This window comes from Mastigoproctus giganteus, chromosome 1 (genome assembly GCF_048544385.1).
Source record: "Mastigoproctus giganteus isolate SK-2022 chromosome 1, ASM4854438v1, whole genome shotgun sequence".
In the NCBI taxonomy this organism is placed as follows: domain Eukaryota; kingdom Metazoa; phylum Arthropoda; class Arachnida; order Uropygi; family Thelyphonidae; genus Mastigoproctus; species Mastigoproctus giganteus.
In genome coordinates, this window is record NC_143575.1 from 190,405,775 (window position 1) to 190,431,532 (window position 25,758).

The 25,758-nt window shown below is 38.6% G+C and overlaps 1 protein-coding gene across 3 annotated transcripts in view; it reads right to left on the minus strand.

The window, feature by feature from the left end:
* LOC150091388 (DDB1- and CUL4-associated factor 6-like) overlaps positions 1-25,758 on the minus strand; it is a 405,008-nt gene that overhangs the window by 74,642 nt on the left and 304,608 nt on the right. For 2 of the 3 annotated variants that reach the window (XM_090375313.1, XM_090375299.1), the window contains exon 15: positions 17,795-17,921. In XM_090375313.1, the coding sequence (XP_090231439.1) occupies positions 17,795-17,921 (127 nt within the window). The remainder of the gene's footprint in view (positions 1-17,794; positions 17,922-25,758) is intronic. The other variant, XM_090375305.1, reaches the window with a different exon arrangement.

Consider the following 25,758-nt stretch of genomic DNA (forward strand, 5'->3'; position numbering starts at 1 on the left):
TTTCATTCCAAATTCCAATGTTTTACCTTTACTGTTTTGAAATGCAGATTTCAGTTAGGTAAACATGAATAGCCCAGGGTATATCTGCTAGGGGAGGGGGCCTAAAGTTGATGAAAATGTAGAACAGATATCTTTTAAGGGCACAAAAGGTGAGTGTTATACATGTTGGTACTAATCATATTAAGAGTAATTATATTAGCAAGTGCAGGGCAATGCTGAGAAAAAGTCATGAATTAAGAATAAATTTGAAAGTGTTTGCAATTCTGCTCAGACACAAGAGTAGGAATTACATAATGAGAGCCTTCTCAATCAACTCAGCCATAAAAAGACAGTGCAAGGATCACCCAGTAGAATTTTTCTCAGCATTGTCTGTACTTGTTGATAGGAGAGACCTAAAACCTAAGAGTGTTTTTAAAGGGGTGGGATACACCTAGCATTAGCATTAGTTGAGGAATATGATGCAAGAAAGCAAGCTTATAGAGCATCAGCAAAAAGAAAAAGAAAAAAAAAAAAAAAAACTCACCCATCTGTTCACTCCAAATGTTTGTTTAGTTCAGCCTTAAATTTATTTAAGCTATCAATTTCCACAATGACAGATGAAAGTCTGTTCTAGCAATCAACCACCTGCTGGCTAATGGCAAATTTCTGCACATCTATTCTACAACTTTCTTTCCTCTATGCCCCCTCAGGTTCTTAATCTCAGCAAGTGGAAGTATCCCATCAGCATTGAGCCTGCTCAAACCATTCAAGGCCATGCACACCTCAATCAGATCACCTCGCAGGTGCTTAGGCTCCAGATGCTGCAATTTGCAGAACCTGGAGACTAAAAGCCTTTCTTGGTAAGAGGACCCGTTTGTTCCCCTCACCAACCTTGTTGCCCTTCTCTGTACTCATTCTATCAACTCTACATCCTTCCTAAAATGAGGCCTCCAGACCAGTACGCAAGGCATGGCCTGACCATTATCTTGTACAAAGGGATAATCACCTCCTTTTCCGTAGTAGTAAAATTCCTGTATATCATTGACAAGACCCCATGATCTGCTCTGAAAGCCTGTCTGCATTGCTTCATATCTGACTGCACAATTATCCCCAGATCTTTTACATTCTCCACCTCCCTGAGTGTAGTACCACACAGTTTGTACATTTCTCTTAGGTTATTACTACCCATATGCAGTACTTTGCATTTGTCAATATTAAACTTCAGTTGCCACTTCTCAGCCCATCTACCTTAATTAGAAGGTAGATGGGCTGAGAAGACTTAATTAGAAAGGATGCTGTTTGTTATTTGGTTTTCAGGAGCATTAGCAACTAAGGCCATATTGCTCCGGGGATATGCGGTGATCATTTCCTGACCTTTGCGTATCCTCCGTATTTGGTGGTCACGGGCTTGAACCTGTGACCACCAAATACCAAAAATTCTACAACTGCTGAATAAGCTTGCTTTCTTGCATCATATGCCTCTACTAATGCTAACTGTCTTTTCTCAATTTGTTTGTTGTGTTCCTGCCCACCTGGCTACGGTAGCAGCCAGAAAGGGTGCAGTGATTCTTCATGCATTAAGAATCTGCAGATAAATGAACCACTAGGTGGCAGTGATCACAGTGTGCTGAAGTGGGATTTACTGAAAGAGGTAACTACCATTAGGGGTAAAGGGAAGGGTTATTGCTTCCGTAAAGGCGACTACGATGGACTGAGACAGTATTTAAATTCTATACAGTGGGACCAACTGATGATGTTACCAACAGCAAATTCAAAATGGGAAGCATTCAAAGAACTTATCTTGGAAGCTACTAGGCTTTACATACCAACTAAGAAATATTGTTCAAGGTTTAGGCCTAAGTGGATGTCAGATGAACTAATGAGGCATATGGCAGAGAAGAAAAATGCATGGGATACATACAAATTAACACATGACACAGAAGCCTATGATAGATACAAGTTGATATGCAACCAAGTTACAAAGGAGGTTAGGCAGGCGAAGGCAGATTACGAGAAATCCTTGACAAGGGATGCAAATAAAAACAGCAAAGAGTTCTTTACTTATGTAAACTCTAGAAGGAAGGGGATGAATCAGATTGGTCCACTTGATATTGATGGGTCAACTGTTGATGATCCTGCTCAGGTAGCTAACAAACTAAATGAATATTTTGCATCGACATTCACACATGAGGAGTTATTCAGCAAGGGGAATGCCAGAGGTGTATTCAACTCTAGCAGTAAGCTACAGAATCTTGAAATAACTGGGAGTAAAGTGGAGGAGAAACTGTTGAAGATAAACACAAGAAAGGCACCCGGGGTGGATGGGATCTATCCAGTTATATTAAAGGAGGCAGCAAAGGAAGTAAGCAAACCCTTAGCCATAATTATGAGAGCTTCCTTGGACTAAGGGGAGGTACCCATAGACTGGAAATGTGCAAATGTGACCCCAATTCACAAAGGAGGATCAAAGGCTGACACAAGTAATTATAGACCTGTGAGCTTAACTTCTGTTCCAGGAAAATTAATGGAGGCACTGGTTAAAGAAGCACTGCAGGATCATTTAGACAAGACTTCAGTTATAGCTCAGACACAGCATGGTTTTGTTAAGGGGAAGTCTTGCCTGACCAACTTGATTGGATACTATGATGCAGTCACAAAAGAACTGGATGCAGGGAATAACTTTGATATTATATACTTGGATCTTAGAAAGGCTTTTGATACTGTTGCACATGGAAGACTGCTACACAAATTGGAGCAGTGTGACATTGGAGACTAATTGCTGCTAATGATAAGGGGATGGTTGAGTGGCAGAAGACAGAGAGTGGTAATCAATGGACACTGCTCAACGTGGACTAATGTTATTAGTGGAGTTCCTCAAGGTTCAGTGTTGGGTCCGTTGTTGTTTTCGGTGTTTATGAATGATATTGATGATGGGATATCAAGTTTAATGTCCAAGTTTGCAGATGATACAAAGGTTGGCAGGGTTGTCAAGGACACTACTGACACTATGCTGCTGCAACAGGATCTGGAAAGGTTGAGCAGATGGGCTGAGAGGTGGCAAATGAAGTTTAACATTGACAAATGTAAAGTACTACACATGGGAAACAGCAACCCCAGAGCAACGTATCAACTCTGTGGTACTACACTGACAGTGGTAGAGAATGAAAGGGACTTGGGGGTGATTGTGCAGGCAGATATGAAGTTCTCTGAGCAGTGCAGACGGGCTGCAAGAGTAGCTTATGGAGTATTGTCAATGATATACAGGAATTTTTCCAGCAGGGATAAGGAGGTGATTATTCCCTTGTATAAGGCAATGGTCAGGCCACACCTAGAGTACTGTATACAGGTCTGGAGGCCTCATTTCAAGAAGGACGTAGAGCTGCTGGAACGAGTACAGAGAAGGGCAACAAGATTAGTGAATGGAACAAAGAGGTGCTCTTACGAAGAAAGGCTTAAGTTTTGCAAATTACAGTGTCTGGAGACTAGGCACCAGTGAAGTGATCTGATAGAGGTGTATGAAGCCTTGAATGGTTTAAGCATGCTCAATGCTGATGGGATTCTTCCTCTAGCTCAGAAAAATCACCTGAGAGGGCATATATTCAAATTGAGGAAAGACAGATGTAGGATAGACGTGTGGAAATTTGCCTTTAGCCAGCGGGTGGTTGGTTGGTGGAACAGACTGCCATCCCTTGTGGTGGAGGTTGATAGCCTAAATAAGTTTAAGGCTCAGCTGGACAGGTATTTTGAATGAACAGAGGGGTGAAGTGGAAGTGGGTTTTTTTTTTTTTTTTTTTTGGCTGATGCTGCATAAGCTTGCTTTCTTGCATCAAATGCCTCTACTAATACTAATACTAATACTAAAAACATTTGCTGATGCTATTGAGGCAACATTATGTGGGTTAGAAAATTACTAGCCTGGGCTGGAACAGATTAATTGATTAACAGTAGCCACAGGCAGAGGAGTTGAAAGTAATAATTGCACTGCTTCTATTAGGACAAACAGCAACCCGAAATGATATATCGGAGATTACAAAGCCTGCTAGGCATCACATCGTTGGATAAACAAATACATGTTACTAAAAGCAAAAACAGGTGCATGTATACTTGTTTGTACACTGACGTCAGGAGTACAGCAAACAAATTTGATGAATTTCAAGTATTGGTTAAGTCAAAAAAAAAAAAAAAAATGCAGATATAGTAGAGATAGTAGAAACATAGTGTCACTCACACAAACAATGCAGAATTTGAATATGGTGAGGGCAAAGTTTAAAGATAGACCAGGCAGAGGAGTGAGGGGGAGAAGTAATGCTTTTGGATAAAAAGCATATAAAATCTAAGGCAGGACACCCAGATGATGCAGCTGGACAGTGCAATTTTGAGTCAGTTTGTGTGACAAAAACTCTGGGAAACTAAAATAGGTTTGGTTTTTTTTTAGGAGCATTAGCAACTAAGGCCATATTGCTCCCGGAGATATGCGGTGGTCATTCCCTGACCTTTCCGCATCCTCCGTATTTGGTGTGCACGGGCTCAAACCCTGGTCTAATCAAGAAGCGTGTGTCAGCACTGCTGCTCCTGGCTACAGAGGCACCACAAAATAGGAGTAAAAGCATGTTATAGGCCTAATTACTGCGACAGATATAATTAGCATTAGTAGAGGCATATGATACAAGAAAGCCAGTTTTTCAGTAACAGCCAAAGAGAAAAAAAAAAGCAATTCCTTCCCATTTTACTTGTCCATTCACTCCAGAAGTTTGTCCAGTTCTTCCTTGAATTTATTTAAGCTACCAACTTCCACAATGACAGATGGAAGTTTGTTCCAGAAATCAACCACCCACTCGCTAAAGGCAAATTTACATAAATCTATTCTACAACTCTCTTTTCTCAACTTAAATTTATTCCCCCTTATATACACAATCTTACCGAGAGGAAGAATCCCTGCAGAATCCCAAAATGCCTTATATGCCTCAATCAGATCACCTTGCAGTTGTCTGCAAGGTGATCTCCAGACACTGCAATTTGCAGAACTTCAGCCTTTCTTGATAATAGCATACCCTTGTTCCTCTCATCAATCTCACTGATCTTCTCTGTACTTATTCCATCAGATTTATATCTTTCCTAGAATGAGGCCTCCAAACCTGTATGTAGTACTCAAGGCGTGGCCTGACCATAGCCTTATACAGAGGGACAATTACCTCCTTATCCCTGCTAGCAAAATTCCTGTATATCATTGACAAGACCGCATGAACTGCTCTGGCCGGCTGTCTGCATTGCTCAGAAAACTTCATATCTGACTGCAAAATTACTCCCAGGTCTTTTTCATTTTCTACCACCTTAAGTGTAGTACCACACAGTTGGTACATTTCTCTTGGAATACTCTTACCCAAAAGCAGTACTTTGCATTTGTCAATGTTAAACTTCAGTTGCCACTTCTCAACCCATCTGCTTAACTTTTCTAGCTCCTGTTGCAGTAGCATACAGTCTTTAGTGTCATTACAACTCTGCCAACTGTTGTATCATCTACAAACATGGTCATTAAGCCCGATACCTTCATCAACATCATTGATAAATACAAAAAATAACAATGGGCCCAGCACCGAACCCTGGGGGACTCCACTAATAACATTAGTCGGCATAGCGCAGTGTCCATTTATTACCACTCTCTGCCATCTACCACTCAACCATCCCTTTATCCATTGCAGCAACCTGCCCTTAATGCCATACCACTCCAATTTGTACAGAAGTCTTCCATGTGCAACAAGTATCAAAAGCTTTCCTGAAATACAAGTATATGATATCACAATTATGTTTTGGATCCAGTGCCTTTGTGACCACATCACAGTATCCAATCAAATTGGTCAGACAAGACTTCCTCTTAACAAACCCATGCTGAGTCTGAACTATTACTGCAGTCTTGTCTAGGTGATCCTGTATCACCTCTTTAACCACTGACTCCATTATTTTCCCCGGAACAGAAGTTAAACTAAGAGGTCTATAATTATTTGTGTCATCCTTTGAACCCCTTTTGTGAATTGGGGATACATTTGCAATTATCCAGTCCATGGGGACCTCCCCTGAACCTAAGGATGCTCTCATAATTATGGCTAAGTGTTTGCTAACTTCCCTTGCTGCCTCCTTCAATATAACTGGATAGATTACATCCACCCCAGGTGCCTTTTTTAGTTTAACTTCAACAATTTCTCCTCTACTTTGCTCTCCATTATTATAAAATCACTTAGCTCCCTGTTAGAGTTTGATAAATTTCTGGAATTCTCCTTGAATAACTCCTCATGTGTGAATGTAGATGCAAAATACTCATTCAGTTTATCAGCTACTTAAGTAGGATCATCAATAGTCGAACCATCTTATGTTAAGTGGACCAATCTGATTCATCCCCTTCCTTCTAGAGTTTACATAAGTAAAGAACTCTTTGCTGTTTTCCTTTGCATCCTTTGCCAAAGATTTCTCGTAATCTGCTTTGCCTGCCTAACCTCATTTGTGATTTGATTACAGACTAGCTTATATCTGCTGTAGGCTTCTGTGTCGCCTGATAGTCCCCAAATTCCAATTCTCCATTGCTCATATGTGTGCCACCATGTCTCTGATATCCCAACAATATCTGCCTTTGATGCCTTGATCAGCACTTCAAATTCATCAAATTTATATGCTGTACTTCTAGCATTGGTGTAAATGCAAGTATACATGCACCAGTTCTTATTCCTAGTTACCCTAACACAGCCCATGTATTTACTTGTTCCATGATGACTCCTAACAGCTCTTGAAATCTGCAGAAACTTGCTCTCTAGGCTGCTACTCATTATAATAGAAGCAGTGCAAGAATCATTTTCACCTCTGCCTGCAGGCTACCATTAATATTTTAGTCTGTGTATTCCCCAAACTAGCAGTTTTCCTATCCACCTAACACTGCCTCGATAGCATCAGTAAATATTCTTGCACCATTTCTATTTAAGTATATCCCATCCCTGTAGAAGCAGTATCTCCTCTTAGCAAGCACAGACCACGCTGAAAAAAAAATTCTACCCAGTGAGAATTGCACAATCTCTCCAGGGCTGAAATGATTGACAAGGCTCTCATCATATACTCCCTCCTATCATGTCTGGGCAGAATTGCAGATACTTTCAAATTTAACCCTAACTCGTGACTTTTTTCAGCATTGATCTGCACTTGTTAAGTAAATCTGCTCACTCTCAAGGTCATTAGTGCCAACGTGTATAACAATATCACTTTTTGTGCTCTTAAAAGATGATATCTGCCCTACAATGTCAACCTTTGCTCCTGGCAGACATACCCTCTTCCCGTTCCACGTATCCTTTTTGCATAATATATTCCCCATCTCCCTGACAATAGAGTCACCAACAATAACTACTTCCTGTGGGACCAGCACAGTCTACCTTGGAGATTGTCGCTGTGTTGCCTGTTGCACAGGATGAGTGCTGGCATTGAGTTGGGCAGCTGAGGGCTTTACGGGCCCCTCGTATTAATTTCTTCAAGGGCATATACTCTAAACCTCAAACTATCGATATCACTAGGAGGAAAACTTTTTTAATGTATAGAAAGATAATGCATAATGCTCTCCTTAGAATTGAACAGCTTGACATCAAGAAAGCTTTTGATACAATCTGGAGATATAATATCTTGTGTGACTTGTACCATCCAGCAATGCAAAGCCATTTACTGAAATTCACTGACAACTTTTGGATTGCTTGGAAAGGACGCCCTTGCAAGGAGATTAGATTGAGGTATGCAAGGCTTTAAATAGATAGATTAAACTTAATGAAACTGGTATTCTAATTCTTTCTCAAACAATGCACACAATGGGATATAAACTCAAATTGAAAAAGGATGGCTGCAGGACAGATGTGCAAAATTTCCTTTCAGCCAGAGAGTAATTAATTGTTAAAACTACCATCTGGTTTTGTAGAAAGTGGATAGTATGAATAAATTTAAGCTAAAGAACAGGTAGGTAGTGTTGTCTTTTTTTTTTCTTTTTTTTTTTTTGTTGATACTGTAAGAGCTTGCTTCCTTGCATCACTGGAAAAACTGAAATTGAAATTAAAATCCAAAGTTTTAACAATTGTGTGTCAGAACCAACTCAGTTTAAGAAAACCAGATGTTAGAACAAAAAAAAGATTTTAATCATTTGTAATTGCCTGGAGCCTTGTGAGATTGCTCTTAATGTTACTGGTAACATTTTTTAAATGCATTTCAATTCACTGAGTACAGTCAGAAGTTCTCAGAATAGTGCAGACAGGCTGCCAGGACAGCTTATGGTATTTTGTTGATGCTATACAGGAACTTTTTTTTTTTTTTTTTTTTTTTTTAACAATGAAAAGGAGATGATTATCTGATTATATAATGGAAATAATCAGGCCACATCTTGAATACTGCATACAGGTCTGGAGGCCTCATTTTAGGAAGGATGTAGAGCTGCTGGAACAAGTACAAAGAGGAAAAATGAGAATGGTAAGGGGGACAAAGGGATACTTTTACCAAGAAAAGCTTTAGTTCTGCAAATTTAGTGGCTCATGAGTAGATACCTGATCTGATTGAGGTGTTTGAGACTTTGAAAGGCTTGAGCAAACTCAATGCTGATGGGATTCTTTCTCTTGTGCAGACTATGCACATGAGGAGAAATTCAAATTAGCATTAGTAGAGGCATATGATGCAAGAAAGCAAGCTCATATAGCATGAGCCAAAAAAAAAAAAAAAAACCTTCCCATATGTGGAAGTTTGCCTTCAGTCAACAGGTGGTTAATTGCTAAAACAAGTTGCCGTACATTTTTGTGGAAGTTGATAGCCCTGTTGATAGTTTGAATAAATTCAAGAAAGACCAAGACAAAACTATTGGAGGGAATGGATGAAATGGGATTTTTTTTTTTTTGGCTGATGCTGTATAAGCTTGCTTTGTTGAATCATTTGCCACTACTAATACTAATTCTTCCTTAAATTTATTCAACCTACCCACTTTTACAATGCCTGATGGCAGTTTGTCACAACAATGAATTACTTCCTGCAAAGTTTCCTGCAGATCACACTCAATCCAATTGTCTTCAATTGAAGTTTGTTCCCTTATGTGTGTTTATCAGAGAAAAAGTTAGAATACCATTATCATTAAGTTTATTCAATCCATCTGTCTTAACCACTTCAGTCAGGTCTCCCTGTAACTGCCTGAATTCCAAATACTGCAATTTGCAGACTGAAGTCTTTTTCAGAGTAACCCCTCTGTGTGATCAACTAATTTGGTTACTCTTCTCTGAACCTGTTCCAAAAGATGTACACTTTTGTAAAATGAGGTTTCTATACCTGTATACAGTACTCAAGACGTGGCCTAACCATTAATTTTTGTAATGGGATAATCACCTTCAGGTTGTCCTTTATGATTAAAGTTTCAGGATATCATTGACAGGGCCCAATGAACTGTTCTAGCAGCCTATCTGCACTGCTCAGAGATCTACATGTCAGACTGTATAATTAATCTAGGTCTCTTTATGAAGTTCTCTGAGCAGTGCAGATGGGTTGCCAGAGCAGGTCATGGAGTTTTGTCAATGATATATAGGAATTTTGCTAGCAGAGACCCTGAGTACTGTGTACAGATCTGGAAACCTCATTTTAGGAAGTATATTACTAGAACGAGTACAGGGAAGGCCAACAAGATTGGTGGGAGGCACAAAGGGGTGCAATTATGAAGAAAGGCTTAAGTCCTGCAAATTGTAGCATCTGGAGGTGATCTGATTGAGGTATACAAAGCCTTGAAGGGTATACAAGGGTTTGAGCAGCCTCAATGTTGATGGGATACTTCCGCATGCACAGACTAAGAACCTAAGGGAACACAGATTCAAATTGAGGAAAGACAGTTGTAGAATAGATGTGCGGAAGTTTGCCTTTAGCCAGTGGGTAGTTGATTGTTGGAACAGACTTCCATCTGTTGTGGAAGCTGATAGCTTAAATAAATTTAAGGCTGAACTAGACAAACATTTGGAGTGACTGGATGAGTGAAATGGGAAGGGGGGTTTTTTTTTTTTTTGCTTTTTTTTTTTGGCTGATGCTGTATAAGTTTCCTTTCTTGCATCATATACCTCAACTAATGCTAATGCTTTCATTCTCCACCACCTTGAGTGTATTGTCACCTGATTGGTAAATTATTCTGCGATTACTGCTGCTCATATATAGTACATTAAATTTATTAATGTTAATTCTCAATTGCCATTTATCATTTATTGGCCTAATTTAACTAGGTCTTGCTGCAGTAGTGCATAAGCCAAAAATATAAAAAAAAAAAAAAAAAACCCACTAGCCACCTGATCTGTCAATCCGATAATTCTAGCTAAATTTATTCAAACTATCCACATCTACAACACCAGATGGTAGTATGTTCCAACAATCAATTACTCTTTGACTGAAAGCAAATTTTTGCATATCTATCGTGCACCCATTCTTTTTTCAATTTGAATTCATGTCCCATTGTGTGAATTGTCTGAGAAACAATCAGAATACCCACATCATTAAGTTTAATCAATTCATTTAAAGCCTTACACATTTCAATCTCATCTCCTTGCAAGTGCCTAGTTTTCAAACAATCCAAAAAAGTTGTCAATAAATTTCAGTAAATGGATTTGCATTGCTGGACAAAATAAGTCACATACTCGTAAGGTACTGTATCTCCAGGTTGTATCAAAAGCTTTCTTGATGTCAAGGCCTATCATGACCAGGTGTTCATTACTTGATTTCTGTCATTAACTGCCCTGCCAACACTCCAACCTTTGTATCATCTGCAAACATAAGCAATAAGCATGATATGCCCTTTCATCAATATTTTTAATAATTACTGTAAACAATAAGGGATTCAGCACTGAACCGTGAAGGGGCTCCACCAATAACATTAGTCCAAGAAGAGCAGTGCCCACTTAATAACAACCCTCTGTCTTCTGCCACTCTACCATTATTCAAAGCTGTAACTTGCCCATAATGCCACACTGCTCTAATTTATATAGCATCTTATGTGAGGAACAGTAGCAAAAATTATGTCAAAATTATTACTTGCATCTAGTTTATTTGTCACCTTATCATATTAGCTAATCAGATTGATCAGACAGGATCCTCCCATTAACAAACCCATGCTGTGATTTCCATATAATTCAATTCCTGTTAAGACTACCAAGCAATACGTCTTTAACTACCTTCGTTATTTTCCCTAGAACAGAAGTTAAGCCTACAGGTCTGAAATTGATCAATGCCCTTTGATCTGTTTGTCAGTAGGAGACGGTTGCACACACACCTCCAATAAATAGGACGTTCCACCTGAATCCAATTAATGCTCTCATAATTAAAGCCAAGGGTTTTCTTATCTTTTATGCTTCTTTTAATATAACTGGGCTAATCTGAACAGCCTCAGGTGCCTTATTTATTTACTTTTCAACAATTTATTTTCTATTTTATTCAGTTATAACAAAATCATTTAGCTCCATTCAAAACTTGTACTTCTGGTGTTCCCATCACTAAAAATTTCTTCATGTGTGAATGTAGATGCAAAATATTTATTTAATTTGCTAACAATGTAAACAGGTTCATCAATAATTCTGCCATTCATATCTAGTGGGCCAATGTTGTTCATCCTTTTCCCTCTAGTGCTAGCATAAGTAAAGAATTCTCTGCTATTTTTCTTTGCATTCTTAGCCAAGGGCTTCTCATAATATAACTTAGCTTTCCTAACCCCTTAGTCTCCTGCTAATTTATAAGCATTGCACACATTTTTCTTCCTTGCCACTAGTCTCTAAGTTCACCTGACATCCATTTAAGCCTAAACTTGAAATATCTCTTAGTTGGTATAAAAACAGTAGCACCTTCTATGATTATTTCCCTGAATGCTGCCCATTTAGAATTTGCTGTTGGTAGCAACATCAGTTGGTCCCAATGAAAAAATTTTAAAAACTGTCTGATACCATTGTAGTCACCATTATGTAAGCAAAGTTCTCTTTCTTTTATGGCGCCTCCATAGCCAGGTGGGCAGGAGCAGCAGTGCGTAGCACATGCTTCTTGATTAGACCGGGGTTCGAGCATGTGAGCCACCAAATACAGAGGATGCAGAAAGGTCAGGGAATGACCACCGCATATCCTCGGAGCAATATGGCCTTAGTTGCTAATGCTCCTAAAAACCAAATAACAATAACATCTCTTTCTTTTAATGCTGACAATAGTTGCTGATCTTTAAGTGTATCATACATCCATATATTATGGTCACAAACACCTAGTGATTCCTTTATATGGATATTCTTAATGTATGATGAGTCCTGCTGATAATCAGATCAAGAGTAATACTTTCTGTTGTTATACTACAGAAAGTATTACTCTTGATTATTACTCTTGATTTAAACCTGATTAAACATGTCCTTAAGTTTCGGTTCCTTGTTAATAGCATTTTTGAATTCAGTTTCATGCTAAAATCTGTTTCATGCAGCAAGTGTAAGCTTATAAAGTTTCTTTGTTTTTAATACAATCCATAAACAAAGTGCCACAGCATGGAAATGTGATCAACACACTTTCAAAAAAATAAATTTTGCTTAAAAAAAAAAAAAGAAAAGAAAAAGTAAAGTTGATCACGTTCTTCAGTAGCAGGGAAATGATTCACAAGGAATTTGTTCCACCAGTCAGAAAAGATAGTAAATAAGAAATACTATGCAAAAATTTGGATTGTTTAGTTAATAGAATTCCTTAAGTAAGCTGTTCCAAGCATACAAAAAAAAAACAAAAAAAACAAAAAAAAAAAAAATTGTTGCCTTTTACCTGGAATCTCAATGCATGAAGAATTACTGCTGATAATCAGATCAAGAATACTGCTTCCTCTTGTTGCCTAGCTAATGTGCTACTGTAGAAAATAGTCATCCAATAAATCTACAAAGGTCTTGATTTACTACCCCATTCTATTTCTCTGTATAGCTGTTTGTTATACTCATCACAGTTATTAGGCCTATAACACACTCCTAATCTCATTTTCCCAGTGCTTAAAAACTGACTGAGCAGTGCACTGCCACCCATGTCAACTGGATGCACTGCCTTAGATTTAATGTGCTGTTTAACCACATTCAAACTTTGCAACCCTTAGGTGTGAGAGTGACACCATGTCTCAGATATCCCTACAGTGTATGCATTTGATGACTTAATCAGTACTTCAAATTCAACAAATTTATTTATAACACTCCTAGCATTAGTGCTATGCAAGGATTTATTCACCTGTTCTTACTCTTAGTTTACCATTACCATAACACAACCCATGTATCTACTTGTTTCCACGATGACTCACAGCAGCACTTGAAATCTCTGAGACACAGAATGACAGAGAAGACAGACAAAACCAAAATCAGCTGTGAGTAGAAATGATGCAATTAATACACTCAAAACAATTAGAAATTCTTTAAAAACAGTTAATAATAAAGAATTTGAAATGATTTCTGCTTGGACAAAAAATTATAATCAAATAGTAAATCTGTTCTAAAAGTACAGAAGTTTATTTAAATTAAATATTGCATACAATACTGTCTTACTATAAAAATTTCATTAAATAAAATTTTTTCTTGAAATTTATTCTCTTCTGGAAATTTATGTTATTCTTATTTTTAAGTACTATATTCCATTAATTTATCACATGTTATTTAATTAATCATAATCATGAGGGCTCCTTAGTGATGAATTACCAAGATTATACTATACTGTGAAGGAACAATTTCTGAAAAATCAGACAACTAAGAATTCACCATATCAAAACTTTGATTTCAGATAGTATTAGCAGAGGCATATGATGAAAGAAAGCAAGCTTATGCAGCATAAGCCAAAAAAAAAAAAAAAAAAACCTTCCACTTCACCCCTCCATTCGTTCGAAATACATGTCCAGCTGAGCCTTAAATTTATTTAGGCTATCAACTTCCACAACAAGGGATGGAAGTCTGTTCCACCAACCAACCACCCTCTGGCTAAAGGCAAATTTCCGCACGTCTATCCTACATCTGTCTTTCCTCAATTTGAATTTATGCCCTCTCAGGTGATTATTCTGAGATAGAGGAAGAATCCCATCAGCATTAAGCATGCTCAAACCATTCAAGGCTTTATACACCATTATCAGATCACCTCGCTGGTGCCTAGTCTCCAGACACTGTAATTTGTAAAACTTAAGCCTTTCTTCGTAAGAGCACCCCTTTGTTCCATTCACTAATCTTGTTGCCTTCTCTGTACTCGTTCCAGCAGCTATACATCCTTCTTGAAATGAGGCCTCCAGACCTGTATACAGTACTCTAGGTGTGGCCTGACCATTGCCTTATACAAGGGAATAATCACCTCCTTATCCCTGCTGGAAAAATTCCTGTATATCATTGACAATAGTCTATGAGCTACTCTTGCAGCCCATCTGCACTGCTCAGGGAACTTCATATCTGCCTGCACAACCACCCCCAAGTCCCTTTCATTCTCTACCAGAGTTGATACGTTGCTCTGGGGTTGCTGTTTCCCATGTGTAGTACTTTACATTTGTCAATGTTAAACTTCATTTGCCACCTCTCAGCCCATCTGCTCAACATTTCCAGATCCTGTTGCAGCAGCATAGTGTCAGTAGTGTCCTAGACAACCCTGCAAACCTTTGTATCATCTGCAAACTTGGACATTAAGCTTGATATACCATCATCAATATCATTTATAAATACAGAAATCAATAATGGACCCAACACTGAGCCCTGAGGGACTCCACTAATAACATTAGTCCACGATAAGCAGTGTCCACTCTCTGTCTTCTCCCCGTCAACCACCCCTTTATCCATAGCAGCAATTTGCCTCCAATGTCACACTGCTCCAATTTGTGTAGCAGTCTTCCATGTGCAACAGTATCAAAAGCCTTTCTAAGATCAAAGCTATTCCCTGCATCCAGTTCTTTTTTGACTGCATCATAGTATCCAATCAAATTGGTCAGGCAAGACTTCCCCTTAACAAAACCATGCTGTGTCTGAGCTATAACTGAAGTCTTGTCTAAATGATCCTGCAGTGCTTCTTTAACTAATGCCTCCATTAATTTTCCTGGAACAGAAGTTAAGCTCACAGGTCTATAATTACTTGTGTCAGCCTTTGATCCTCCTTTGTGAATTGGGGTCACATTTGCACATTTCCAGTCTATGGGTACCTCCCCTGAGTCCAAGGAAGCTCTCATAATTATGGCTAAGGGTTTGCTTACTTCCTTTGCTGCCTCCTTTAATATAACTGGATAGATCCCATCCACCCCGGGTGCCTTTCTTGTGTTTATCTTCAACAGTTTCTCTTCCACTTTACTGCCAGTTATTTCAAGATTCTGTAGCTTACTGCTAGAGTTGAATACACCTCTGGCATTCCCCTTGCTGAATAACTCCTCATGTGTGAATGTTGATGCAAAATATTCATTTAGTTTGTTAGCTACCTGAGCAGGATCATCAACAGTTGACACATCAATATCAAGTGGACCAATCTGATTCATCCCCTTCCTTCTAGAGTTTACATAAGTAAAGAACTCTTTGCTGTTTTTCTTTGCATCCCTTGCCAAGGATTTCTCGTAATCTGCCTTCGCCTGCCTAACCTCCTTTGTAACTTGGTTGCATATCAACTTGTATCTATCATAGGCTTCTGTGTCATGTGTTAATTTGTAAGTATCCCATGCATTTTTCTTCTCTGCCATATGCCTCATTAGTTCATCTGACATCCATTTTGGCCTAAACCTTGAACAATATTTCTTAGTTGGTATGTAAAGCCTAGTAGCTTCCAAGATAAGTTCTTTGAATGCTTCCCATTTTGAATTTGCTGTTGGTAACATCATCAGTTGGTCCCACTGTATAGAATTTAAATACCGTCTCAGTCCATCGTAGTCGCCTTTACGGAAGCAATAACCCTTCCCTTTACCCCTAATGGTAGTTCCCTCTTTGAGTAAATCCCACTTCAGCACACTGTTATCACTGCCACCTAGTGGTTCATTTATCTGCAGATTCTTAATGCATGAAGAATCACTGCTGATAATCAAATCAAGAGTATTACTCCCTCTAGTTGCTTCCCGAACATGCTGATGTAGAAAACAATCATCCAATAAATCCACAAAAGCCCTGCTAGTGTGTGAGTGACCAGCCCCCAAATTCCAGTCAATATCTGGGAAATTAAAATCTCCCATTATAAGACTCTCTGATTTACTGGCCCACTCTATTTCCCTGTACAGTTTCTTATACTCATCAGAGTCATTAGGCCTATAGCACACTCCTACTCTCAATTTTGATCTCCCAATGCTTATGTCACACCAAACTGACTCAACACAACACTGCACTGTCCAGCGATGTTGTCGATTGGCTTCACTTCCTTGGTTTTTATGTGTTTCTTAACTAATAGCATAACCCCTCCCCCCTTCCTATCCTGTCTATCCTTTCTGTAGACGTTGTACTCCCCAAATTCCAGTTCTGCATCCCTTATATCTGTGTGACACCACGTCTCTGATATCCCAACAATATCTGCCTTTGATGTTTTGAGCAATACCTCAAATTCATCAAATTTATTTACTAAACTCCTAGCATTGGTGTACACGCAAGTATACCTGCACCTGTTTCTATTCTTAGCTACCCTAACACAACCCATGTGTTTACTTGTACCGCAATGGCTCCCAGCAGTCTCTGAAATATCATGCATCTTGATTTTCAGGCTTCTGCTCATTCTAATAGAAGCAGTGCAAGAATCTCTTTCACCTCTGCCAGTGGCTACTGTCAATCTATTGGTCTTTGTCTCCCCCCAAGCTAGCAGTTTTCCGATCCACCTAACACTGCCTCGATAGCATCAGCAAATATTCTTGCACCCTTTCTATTTAAGTGTATCCCATCCCTGTAGAAGCAATCTCTCCTGTTAACAAGTACAGTCCAGGCTGAAAAAAATTCTACCCCTTGAGCCATGCACAATCTTTCCAGGGCCGAATTGATCGACAAGGCTCTCATCATATATTCCCTCCTATCGTGTCTGGGCTAAAGCCCTTTAGCACATGCATATCACTGGTACAGAATCAGTTTCATTTTTGCTTTGTATTGACATAAAATAATAGGTAAGATAGATAAGGCTGTACATGGTTATTACAAATAGTAAGTAATTAGTTTACATATTTTAATTACATATTTTACATTAAGTAAGTTTTAGGCATAATGTAAATTTATGGATATAACTATTATTGAAAAATACATGGGATAAAAGAGAAGAATCGTTATTGTTATTTGGTTTTAGGAGCATTAGCAACTAAGGCCATATATATTTCCGGCTATATGTGGTGGTCATTCCCTGACTTTTTTGCATCCTCCGTATTTGGTGGTCATGGGCTCGAACCCCAGTCTAACCAAGAAGCGTGTGCTACGCACTGCTGCTCCTGCCCACCTGACTATGGAGGCGCCTTAAAGAGAAGAGTATATGCAATGTATATTTGCAAGTTTGATGTACCTTAACAACGGATATTATGTTTTAGACACAGATTATTATTAACCAACATTAAAGGAAATAAAATATAAATATGAAGGAAAATTGTTTAGAAAAGTAATAAGGAGATGGTCTGTGAGAGTGAGGAAGAAGTGACCTTGAAAACAACCACAATAATCATGGATATCAAAAACACCTAGGCTGAACAATAACTAACTGAATATCTAAATGTATGATATAGAGAGTTCAGCAACTTTTGAGAAATCACATTTCGTTAAGAAAGGTTAATATAACAAATTACTGTGATAGCTCATACACAATATTTAAGTGAAAAAATAAATTAATTAAACTGCATACTTACCATGGTTCGTGCATTCCTATGTCCAGTGAATTTTCTTTTGACACTAGGTTGTGGAACATTTCTCATTTCTAGTTTTTCACTATCTGTATCATCCGACTGTTCATCTTCACTTTTCTGACTGTAAGAACTAACAGTAAACACTGAACAATGGTCACTACAAAAGTAGTTCAATTAAGAATACTACTTTAAACAAAAAAACTCTTGTTAAAAAAAAAAAAAAACCTTGAAAAATATTTTGTTTATCTTATTGTCCAGAAGGTTCTGGAAAATATGAAATTCAAGAAACAATGAGCTATTTTAAAGGTTACAGTCAGGTAAGTGTCAGTACTGAATATCCATTTATATGAGAGAGGGTGGGAGAAAACATAAGAGGATAGAAGATTCAGCAGCACTCAAAGAGGGAATAAATCCTAGATCCCTTCCAAAGAGGTTTTATGATACAAGGCCATATTGCAAGTATTTCTATCCATCAGGCAGCAGAGCAAGTTAGTTAAGAATGCCATCAGCTAAACGCTGATGGCATTCTTATATTGCAAGAACTTTATTTAGCTGAACTCAAAGTTTATACTACTGTCACATACCGTGAGAACAGGGCAGCATTATTATTGTAATTACTTTCTTCATAGCTTAGCATGGTATCTTTACTTTAAATTTAAACTAAAATCATGTCTCTGTGTAGAGCACTTATAGTGGGAATACTTTGGCTTGGGAAGGTTTCCCAATGAGTCAAGGCATTATAGTATGTGCTATTTGCTACATGTTTGCAGTTGCTAGGGTTCACTCTCTTACATCATGAAGCATAGCAGTATTTCCAAAGGCAGAAGACAATGGATCCATATGAAGTAGATTTTGTTGGTGACTCTCAATCTTTTAAGGGCACAAAAGGTGATATTGTTGCACACCTAATTTTAATATCATTGGTATCAATAATATTAAAAATAGGCAATATGAGAATATTCTTAAAAGTACATAGAAACATTGAGAAAAAGCCATGAGTTAGAATTAAATTTAAAATTGTTGGAGTTTTGGCCAGCCATGACAGGAGGGAATACATGATGAGAGTTTTGATAATCCATTCGGTCCTTGAGACACTATGCAAGGATCAAGCAGTAAAATATTTCTCCCCATGGTGTGTGTTTGTTGACAGGAGAGACTGATTTACAGAGACAGGCATATAGTTAGAAACTGATAGACATAACATTAGTTTGGGAAGATGCACAGAAATTTAATGGCATTAGTAAGCAGAAGTGAAATTGATTATTGCATTGGGACATGCAGAAGCCTGCAAAGTGTGGAGATCGAAATGCCTTCTGGGGATCCTTATGGGAAAACAAATATATGGGCTATGTTAGGATTACTAAGGGAAAAACCAGCCATACATATACATATGTATGCCTGGTTTTTGCCATATAGTGCAAAGAAGCCAAAGGCTATTGTCACACTGGAAAAAAAAAAACCCTCAAGTAGATAAGAAAACTCAAATTATATGCTTTACTCCACACATAAGTAAGCATCCACTTGACCTTTGAATTTATTGAAACTGTCAGCCTCGACTACCTGTGAGGGCAACTTGTTCCAGCAATCTCTCACTGGGCAAAAGAAAACTTCCTACAATCTAATCTGAACCTCAAGCCCTGTAATTTGAATTTATGACCCCCTAGTTCTGAAATTCTTTATAACAATAAGAATTCCACCTTCTTTCATTTTATTGATCCCTCTCAAATCCTTGTAAACCTCAATCAGGTCACCACATATGGTGCCTAGTTACCAAGCTCTGTAGCCCACATAATCTGAGTCTTTCCTCATATGGCTGTCCTTCTACTGATCTCACCAATCAAGTTGCCCATCTTTGGGCCCTTTCAACAAGCTCAATGTATTTTTTTCAGATGAGGTCTCCATACCTGAAAAAAGAGCTGATGCGAGCATTGCTGGCACCTGAAGTAAAACCTTGTAATGGTGCCTAATTCATTTGTATCTTAACACACATATATATGCAGTAGTGCATCTAGCAGCGCCTATTTCAGGCAGCACATATGACAAGTGCCTCACTTGTGCACCCCTAGCATCAGCCCTGCTTGAACACAGTATTCCAAATGTGGTCTTAGAATTGCCTTATACAGTGGGATTATGACCTCTCTATCTCTACAGGATAACATTCGATAAATCATGATGGGACACCATGAGCTTTCCTGGCTGCCTGTTTACACCGTTCAGAAAACTTCATATCTGCCTGTATTGTAACTTCCAGATCCCTTTCCTCTTCCACTGTTTTTAATTCAACCACACCAAGTGTATAATTTATTTGTGAGTGGCTATTCCCCAAGTAAAAGAACTTGATTTAGCAGCACTGAAACCTAGTTGCCACTTCTCTGCCCATCTTTGAAGTCTGTTCAAGTCATCCTGAAGGGATGCTGCTGGGCACTGATCATTAACAACACTGCCATTCTTTATGTCATCTCCAAAATTTTGACATCATGCCTTCTATCCCTTCGTTGATGTCATTTATGAAACTGAGAAACAGCAGCGGTCCAAGAACTGATCCCGGAGGGGCCCCCACTGCTGGCGTTACACCAATCTCAAGAATATCCATTAACTCTGATGAGTATAATAAGGAACTGTACAGGGAAATAGAGTGGGCCAGTAAATCAGAGAGTCTTATAATGGGAGATTTTAATTTCCCAGATATTGACTGGAATTTGGGGGCTGGTTACTCACACACTAGCAGGGCTTTTGTGGATTTATTGGATGATTGTTTTTTACATCAGCATGTTCGGGAGGCAACTAGAGGGAGTAATACTCTTGATTTGATTATCAGCAGTGATTCTTCATGCATTAAGAATCTGCAGATAAATGAACCACTAGGTGGCAGTGATCACAGTGTGCTGAAGTGGGATTTACTCAAAGAGGTAACTCCATTAGGGGTAAAGGGAAGGGTTATTGCTTCCGTAAAGGCAACTACGATGGACTGAGACAGTATTTAAATTCTATACAGTGGGACCAACTGATGATGTTACCAACAACAAATTCAAAATGGAAGCATTCAAAGAACTTATCTTGGAAGCTACTAGGCTTTACATACCAACTAAGAAATATTGTTCAAGGTTTAGGCCAAAATTGATGTCAGATGAACTAATGAGGCATATGGCAGAGAAGAAAAATGCATGGGATACTTACAAATTAACACATGACACAGAAGCCTATGATAGATACAAGTTGATATGCAACCAAGTTACAAAGGAGGTTAGGCAGGCGAAGGCAGATTACGATAAATCCTTGGCAAGGGATGCAAAGAAAAACAGCAAAGAGTTCTTTACTTATGTAAACTCTAGAAGGAAGGGGATGAATCAGATTGGTCCACTTGATATTGATGGGTCAACTGTTGATGATCCTGCTCAGGTAGCTAACAAATTAAATGAATATTTTGCATCGACATTCACACATGAGGAGTTATTCAGCAAGGGGAATGCCAGAGGTATATTCAACTCTAGCAGTAAGCTACAGAATCTTGAAATAACTGGCAGTAAAGTGGAGGAGAAACTGTTGAAGATAAACACAAGAAAGGCACCCGGGGTGGATGGGATCTATCCAGTTATATTAAAGGAGGCAGCAAAGGAAGTAAGCAAACCCTTAGCCATAATTATGAGAGCTTCCTTGGACTCAGGGGAGGTACCCATAGACTGGAAATGTGCAAATGTGACCCCAATTCACAAAGGAGGATCAAAGGCTGACACAAGTAATTATAGACCTGTGAGCTTAACTTCTGTTCCAGGAAAATTAATGGAGGCACTGGTTAAAGAAGCACTGCAGGATCATTTAGACAAGACTTCAGCTATAGCTCAGACACAGCATGGTTTTGTTAAGGGGAAGTCTTGCCTGACCAACTTGATTGGATACTATGATGCAATCACAAAAGAACTGGATGCAGGGAATAACTTTGATATTATATACTTGGATCTTAGAAAGGCTTTTGATACTGTTGCACATGGAAGACTGCTACACAAATTGGAGCAGTGTGACATTGGAGGCAAATTGCTGCTATGGATAAAGGGGTGGTTGAGGGGGAGAAGACAGAGAGTGGTAATCAATGGACACTGCTCATTGTGGACTAATGTTATTAGTGGAGTCCCTCAGGGCTCAGTGTTGGGTCCATTATTGTTTTCTGTATTTATAAACGATATTGATGATGGTATATCAAGCTTAATGTCCAAGTTTGCAGACGATACAAAGGTTGGCAGGGTTGTCAATGACACTACTGACACTATGCTGCTGCAACAGGATCTGGAAAGGTTGAGCAGATGGGCTGAGAGGTGGCAAATGAAGTTTAACATTGACAAATGTAAAGTACTACACATGGGAAAAAGCAACCCCAGAGCAACGTATCAACTCTGTGGTACTACACTGACAGTGGTGGAGAATGAAAGGGACTTGGGGGTGGTTGTGCAGGCAGATATGAAGTTCTCTGAGCAGTGCAGACGGGCTGCAAGAGTAGCTCATGGAGTATTGTCAATGATATACAGGAATTTTTCCAGCAGGGATAAGGAGGTGATTATTCCATTGTATAAGGCAATGGTCAGGCCACACCTAGAGTACTGTATACAGGTCTGGAGGCCTCATTTCAAGAAGGATGTAGAGCTGCTGGAACGAGTACAGAGAAGGGCAACAAGATTAGTGAATGGAACAAAGGGGTGCTCTTATGAAGAAAGGCTTAATTTTGCAAATTACAGTGTCTGGAGACTAGGCACCAGCGAGGTGATCTGATAGAGGTGTATAAAGCCTTGAATGGTTTAAGCATGCTCAATGCTGATGGGATTCTTCCTCTAGCTCAGAGGAATCACCTGAGAGGGCATAAATTCAAATTGAGGAAAGACAGATGTAGGATAGACGTGCGGAAATTTGCTTTAGCCAGAGGGTGGTTGGTTGGTGGAACAGACTTCCATCCCTTGTGGTGGAGGTTGATAGCCTAAATAAGTTTAAGGCTCAGCTGGACAGGTATTTTGAACGAACAGAGGGGTGAAGTGGAAGTGGGTTTTTTTTTTTTTTTTTTCTGATGCTGCTGCATAAGCTTGCTTTCTTGCATCAAATGCCTCTACTAATGCTAATGCTAATCACAACCCTCTGTCTTCTGCCCTGCAGCCACCCAGGATTCCATCTTAGAATCTTACCAGTACTCCCAATCTGTTAAAGCTTATACAGTAACCTCTCATGAAGAACTGAATCAAATGCTTTGCTAAAATCCAAATAAACTATGTTGAAATTATTCGCTAAATCCAGCTCATGAATAACTGTGTCAAAAGAGCCTACTAAGTTAGTTAAGCATGATTTACCCTTAACAAAGTCATATTGTGTGTCCTTCAGAATGCCATATTTTTCTAAATTTCCTTGGATTGCACTCTTAATCACTGCCTCTAAGATTTTTACTACCACTGAAGTTAGATTAACTGGTCTGTAATTACCAACTTCATTCTTAGAACTGCTTTTATGCATCGGCACTCCTCGAATTCAAAGGAATCTCCTCTGAGTCCAAAGCTGCCTGCATCATCACCATCATTGTCAGCCATTTTCAATCCGCTGCAGGATGAAGCCTCTCCAGTTCCTTCTGTTTTGTACAATGGCCATCCATTTACTACCAACAACCTTGTGAATTTCATCTGTTCCATCTCCATTGTTGTCTTCAGGTTTTCTTTTAGCTCCTCTTGAGAACCATTCTGTTATTTTCTTAGTCCATCTGTCATCATGTCTTCGAGCTATGTGTCCTGCCCAAGTCCATTTCAGTTCTTTAGTTTTGATAAGAAAGTCCTCGATTTATGTTTTCTGCCTAATCCATTTGTTTCTCTTCTTATCTAACAGTCTGATTACTAATATAATTCATTCCATTCTTCACTGTGTAGTTTATAGCTTCTCTTCCATTCTTTTGGTGAGTGCCCAAGTTTCACTTCCATAAGTCATGGTGGGAAGTATACATTGGTTCATTATTTTACGTTTCAAACAAATTGGGATATTGCTCCTCAGTTTGTGACTATATTTCCTGAATGCTATCCATCAGAAATTTTTTCTTCTCTTGGCTTCCAGCCATATTCTTCTCCTGGCTTCCTAATGACTTGTCTCAGATAAGTATATGAATCCATCATTTCAATTACTGCTCTATGAATGATTATATCCCTTTTTGTGGCATACTTGTTCATCATTACTTTTGTTTTACCATATTCATCTTTAGCTCAAAATCCTTACTAACTCTGCACAACTGATTAAGATTTTCTTCTAATTCTTCGGGATTGTGGCTTATGACCACAATGTCATCTGCAAATTTTTAGGTTTAGGTACTCTCCATTCACATTGACTCCTTTCTGTGACCAGTCTAATCTTTAGAGAGCCTCTTCAAGGGCAGCAGGAAACAGCTTTGGAGATATGTCTCCTTCTCAAACTCCTTTCTCACTTTTAAATTTCCTACCATCTTGGTCCATTCTAATAAAGGAAGTAGCATTCTCATGTATTTTCTTAAAAATCATAATGTGTTGGGCTATTTTTGTCTTGTCTTTCCAGTGCTCGAAACATTGCCTTATGCTGTATGGAGTCAAATGCCTTTGCATAATACACAAATGCCAGGTGTTTTATATTCATTTGCTTTCTCCATTACCTGCAACATTTCATGAAGGTAATCTATAGTTGAGAATCCTGTCCTAAAGCCAGCTTGCTCTTTTGGCTAATTCTCATCAAGTAGTCTTTCTAATCTGTTAGTAATGACTCTTGTCAACAACTTGTAGATGTGGGACAACAAGCTAATTGGTCTATAATTTCCAATTTCTAATTTATCTCCTTTCTTATGCAGCAAAATTATGATTGCATTATTCCACTCCTTAGGCATCATGTCTTTCCAAATGTATTTTGTGAAGAGTCTTGCCAGTTTCTGTATCATGTCTCTTCCTCCCAATTTTAACAATTCTACAGTAACTTCATCTTCACCTGGGGCTTTCTGATTCTTCATTTTTTTCAATGCATGTTCCATCTCATCACAAAGGATATCGAGTATGTTGTGTGTGTTGCTAATTTTTTTTTTTTTTTTTTTTGATTTAGTAGTTGTTGGCGCATCGGCTTCTGTGGCCATATTGCACCTCCCAAGGTTTTTGCAGTACTTTGATCCAAGCCCGAGGCAGGAATCGAACCCGCGACCTTTGGGTTGCCGGGCAGGTACTTTACCTACTCGGCTAGCCCGGTCGGCTGCTAATTTCTGATTCACCTTCCCCACTATTCCCTCGAGGCACCATTTCCTCATTCTTTCTATAATTCTTTATAGTAATGTTCTGCAATTTGAATTATGCCTCTCTGCTATTTATAAGTACCCCATCATTATTCTTCAATTTCAGTTTGTCTTTCTGTATTCCTGCTCATAGCTGCTGATTTAAGTCCTTTGCTGTCCCTTAATGCTTGTTCTACATTTCTTGTGTTAAATCTTCTTATATCCTCTCTGAGTCTCTTTCTAATGGCTTTGCATAGCTCAGTATACTCAATTTTGTTCTTGTCGGTGTTAATCTTGATCTTCATTTGTCATCTTTGGTTCATCATGACAAGTGTTTCTTGACTAATTTTTTTTTCCTTGGATTTCTTTTTACCAATAGATTTCTCAAGCTTTATCAATTTCAGAAAGTTGTTGTATTCCTTGTCGATATCTTGGGGCTGAAAAGTCTGCAGTATCTCAAATTTGTTCTTAAATTGCAGTACATACTGCTTTTTTTCCTCTTCTGTTATATCAAAGATCTTTGTATTATTTACTCAAGTCAGTTTTTTCCTTTCTTTTCTTACATGTATATCAAGTGTGCCTTTTTTCCATTACCATCCTTGTTCAGGATGGTAACGTCATTCACAATATATCTTCTGTTAGTGAGGATGAAGTTGATTTCATTAGTTGTTAATCCATTTGGACTCTTCTATGTCCACTTTCTGTTCTCCCTTTTCTTGAAAAAGGTATT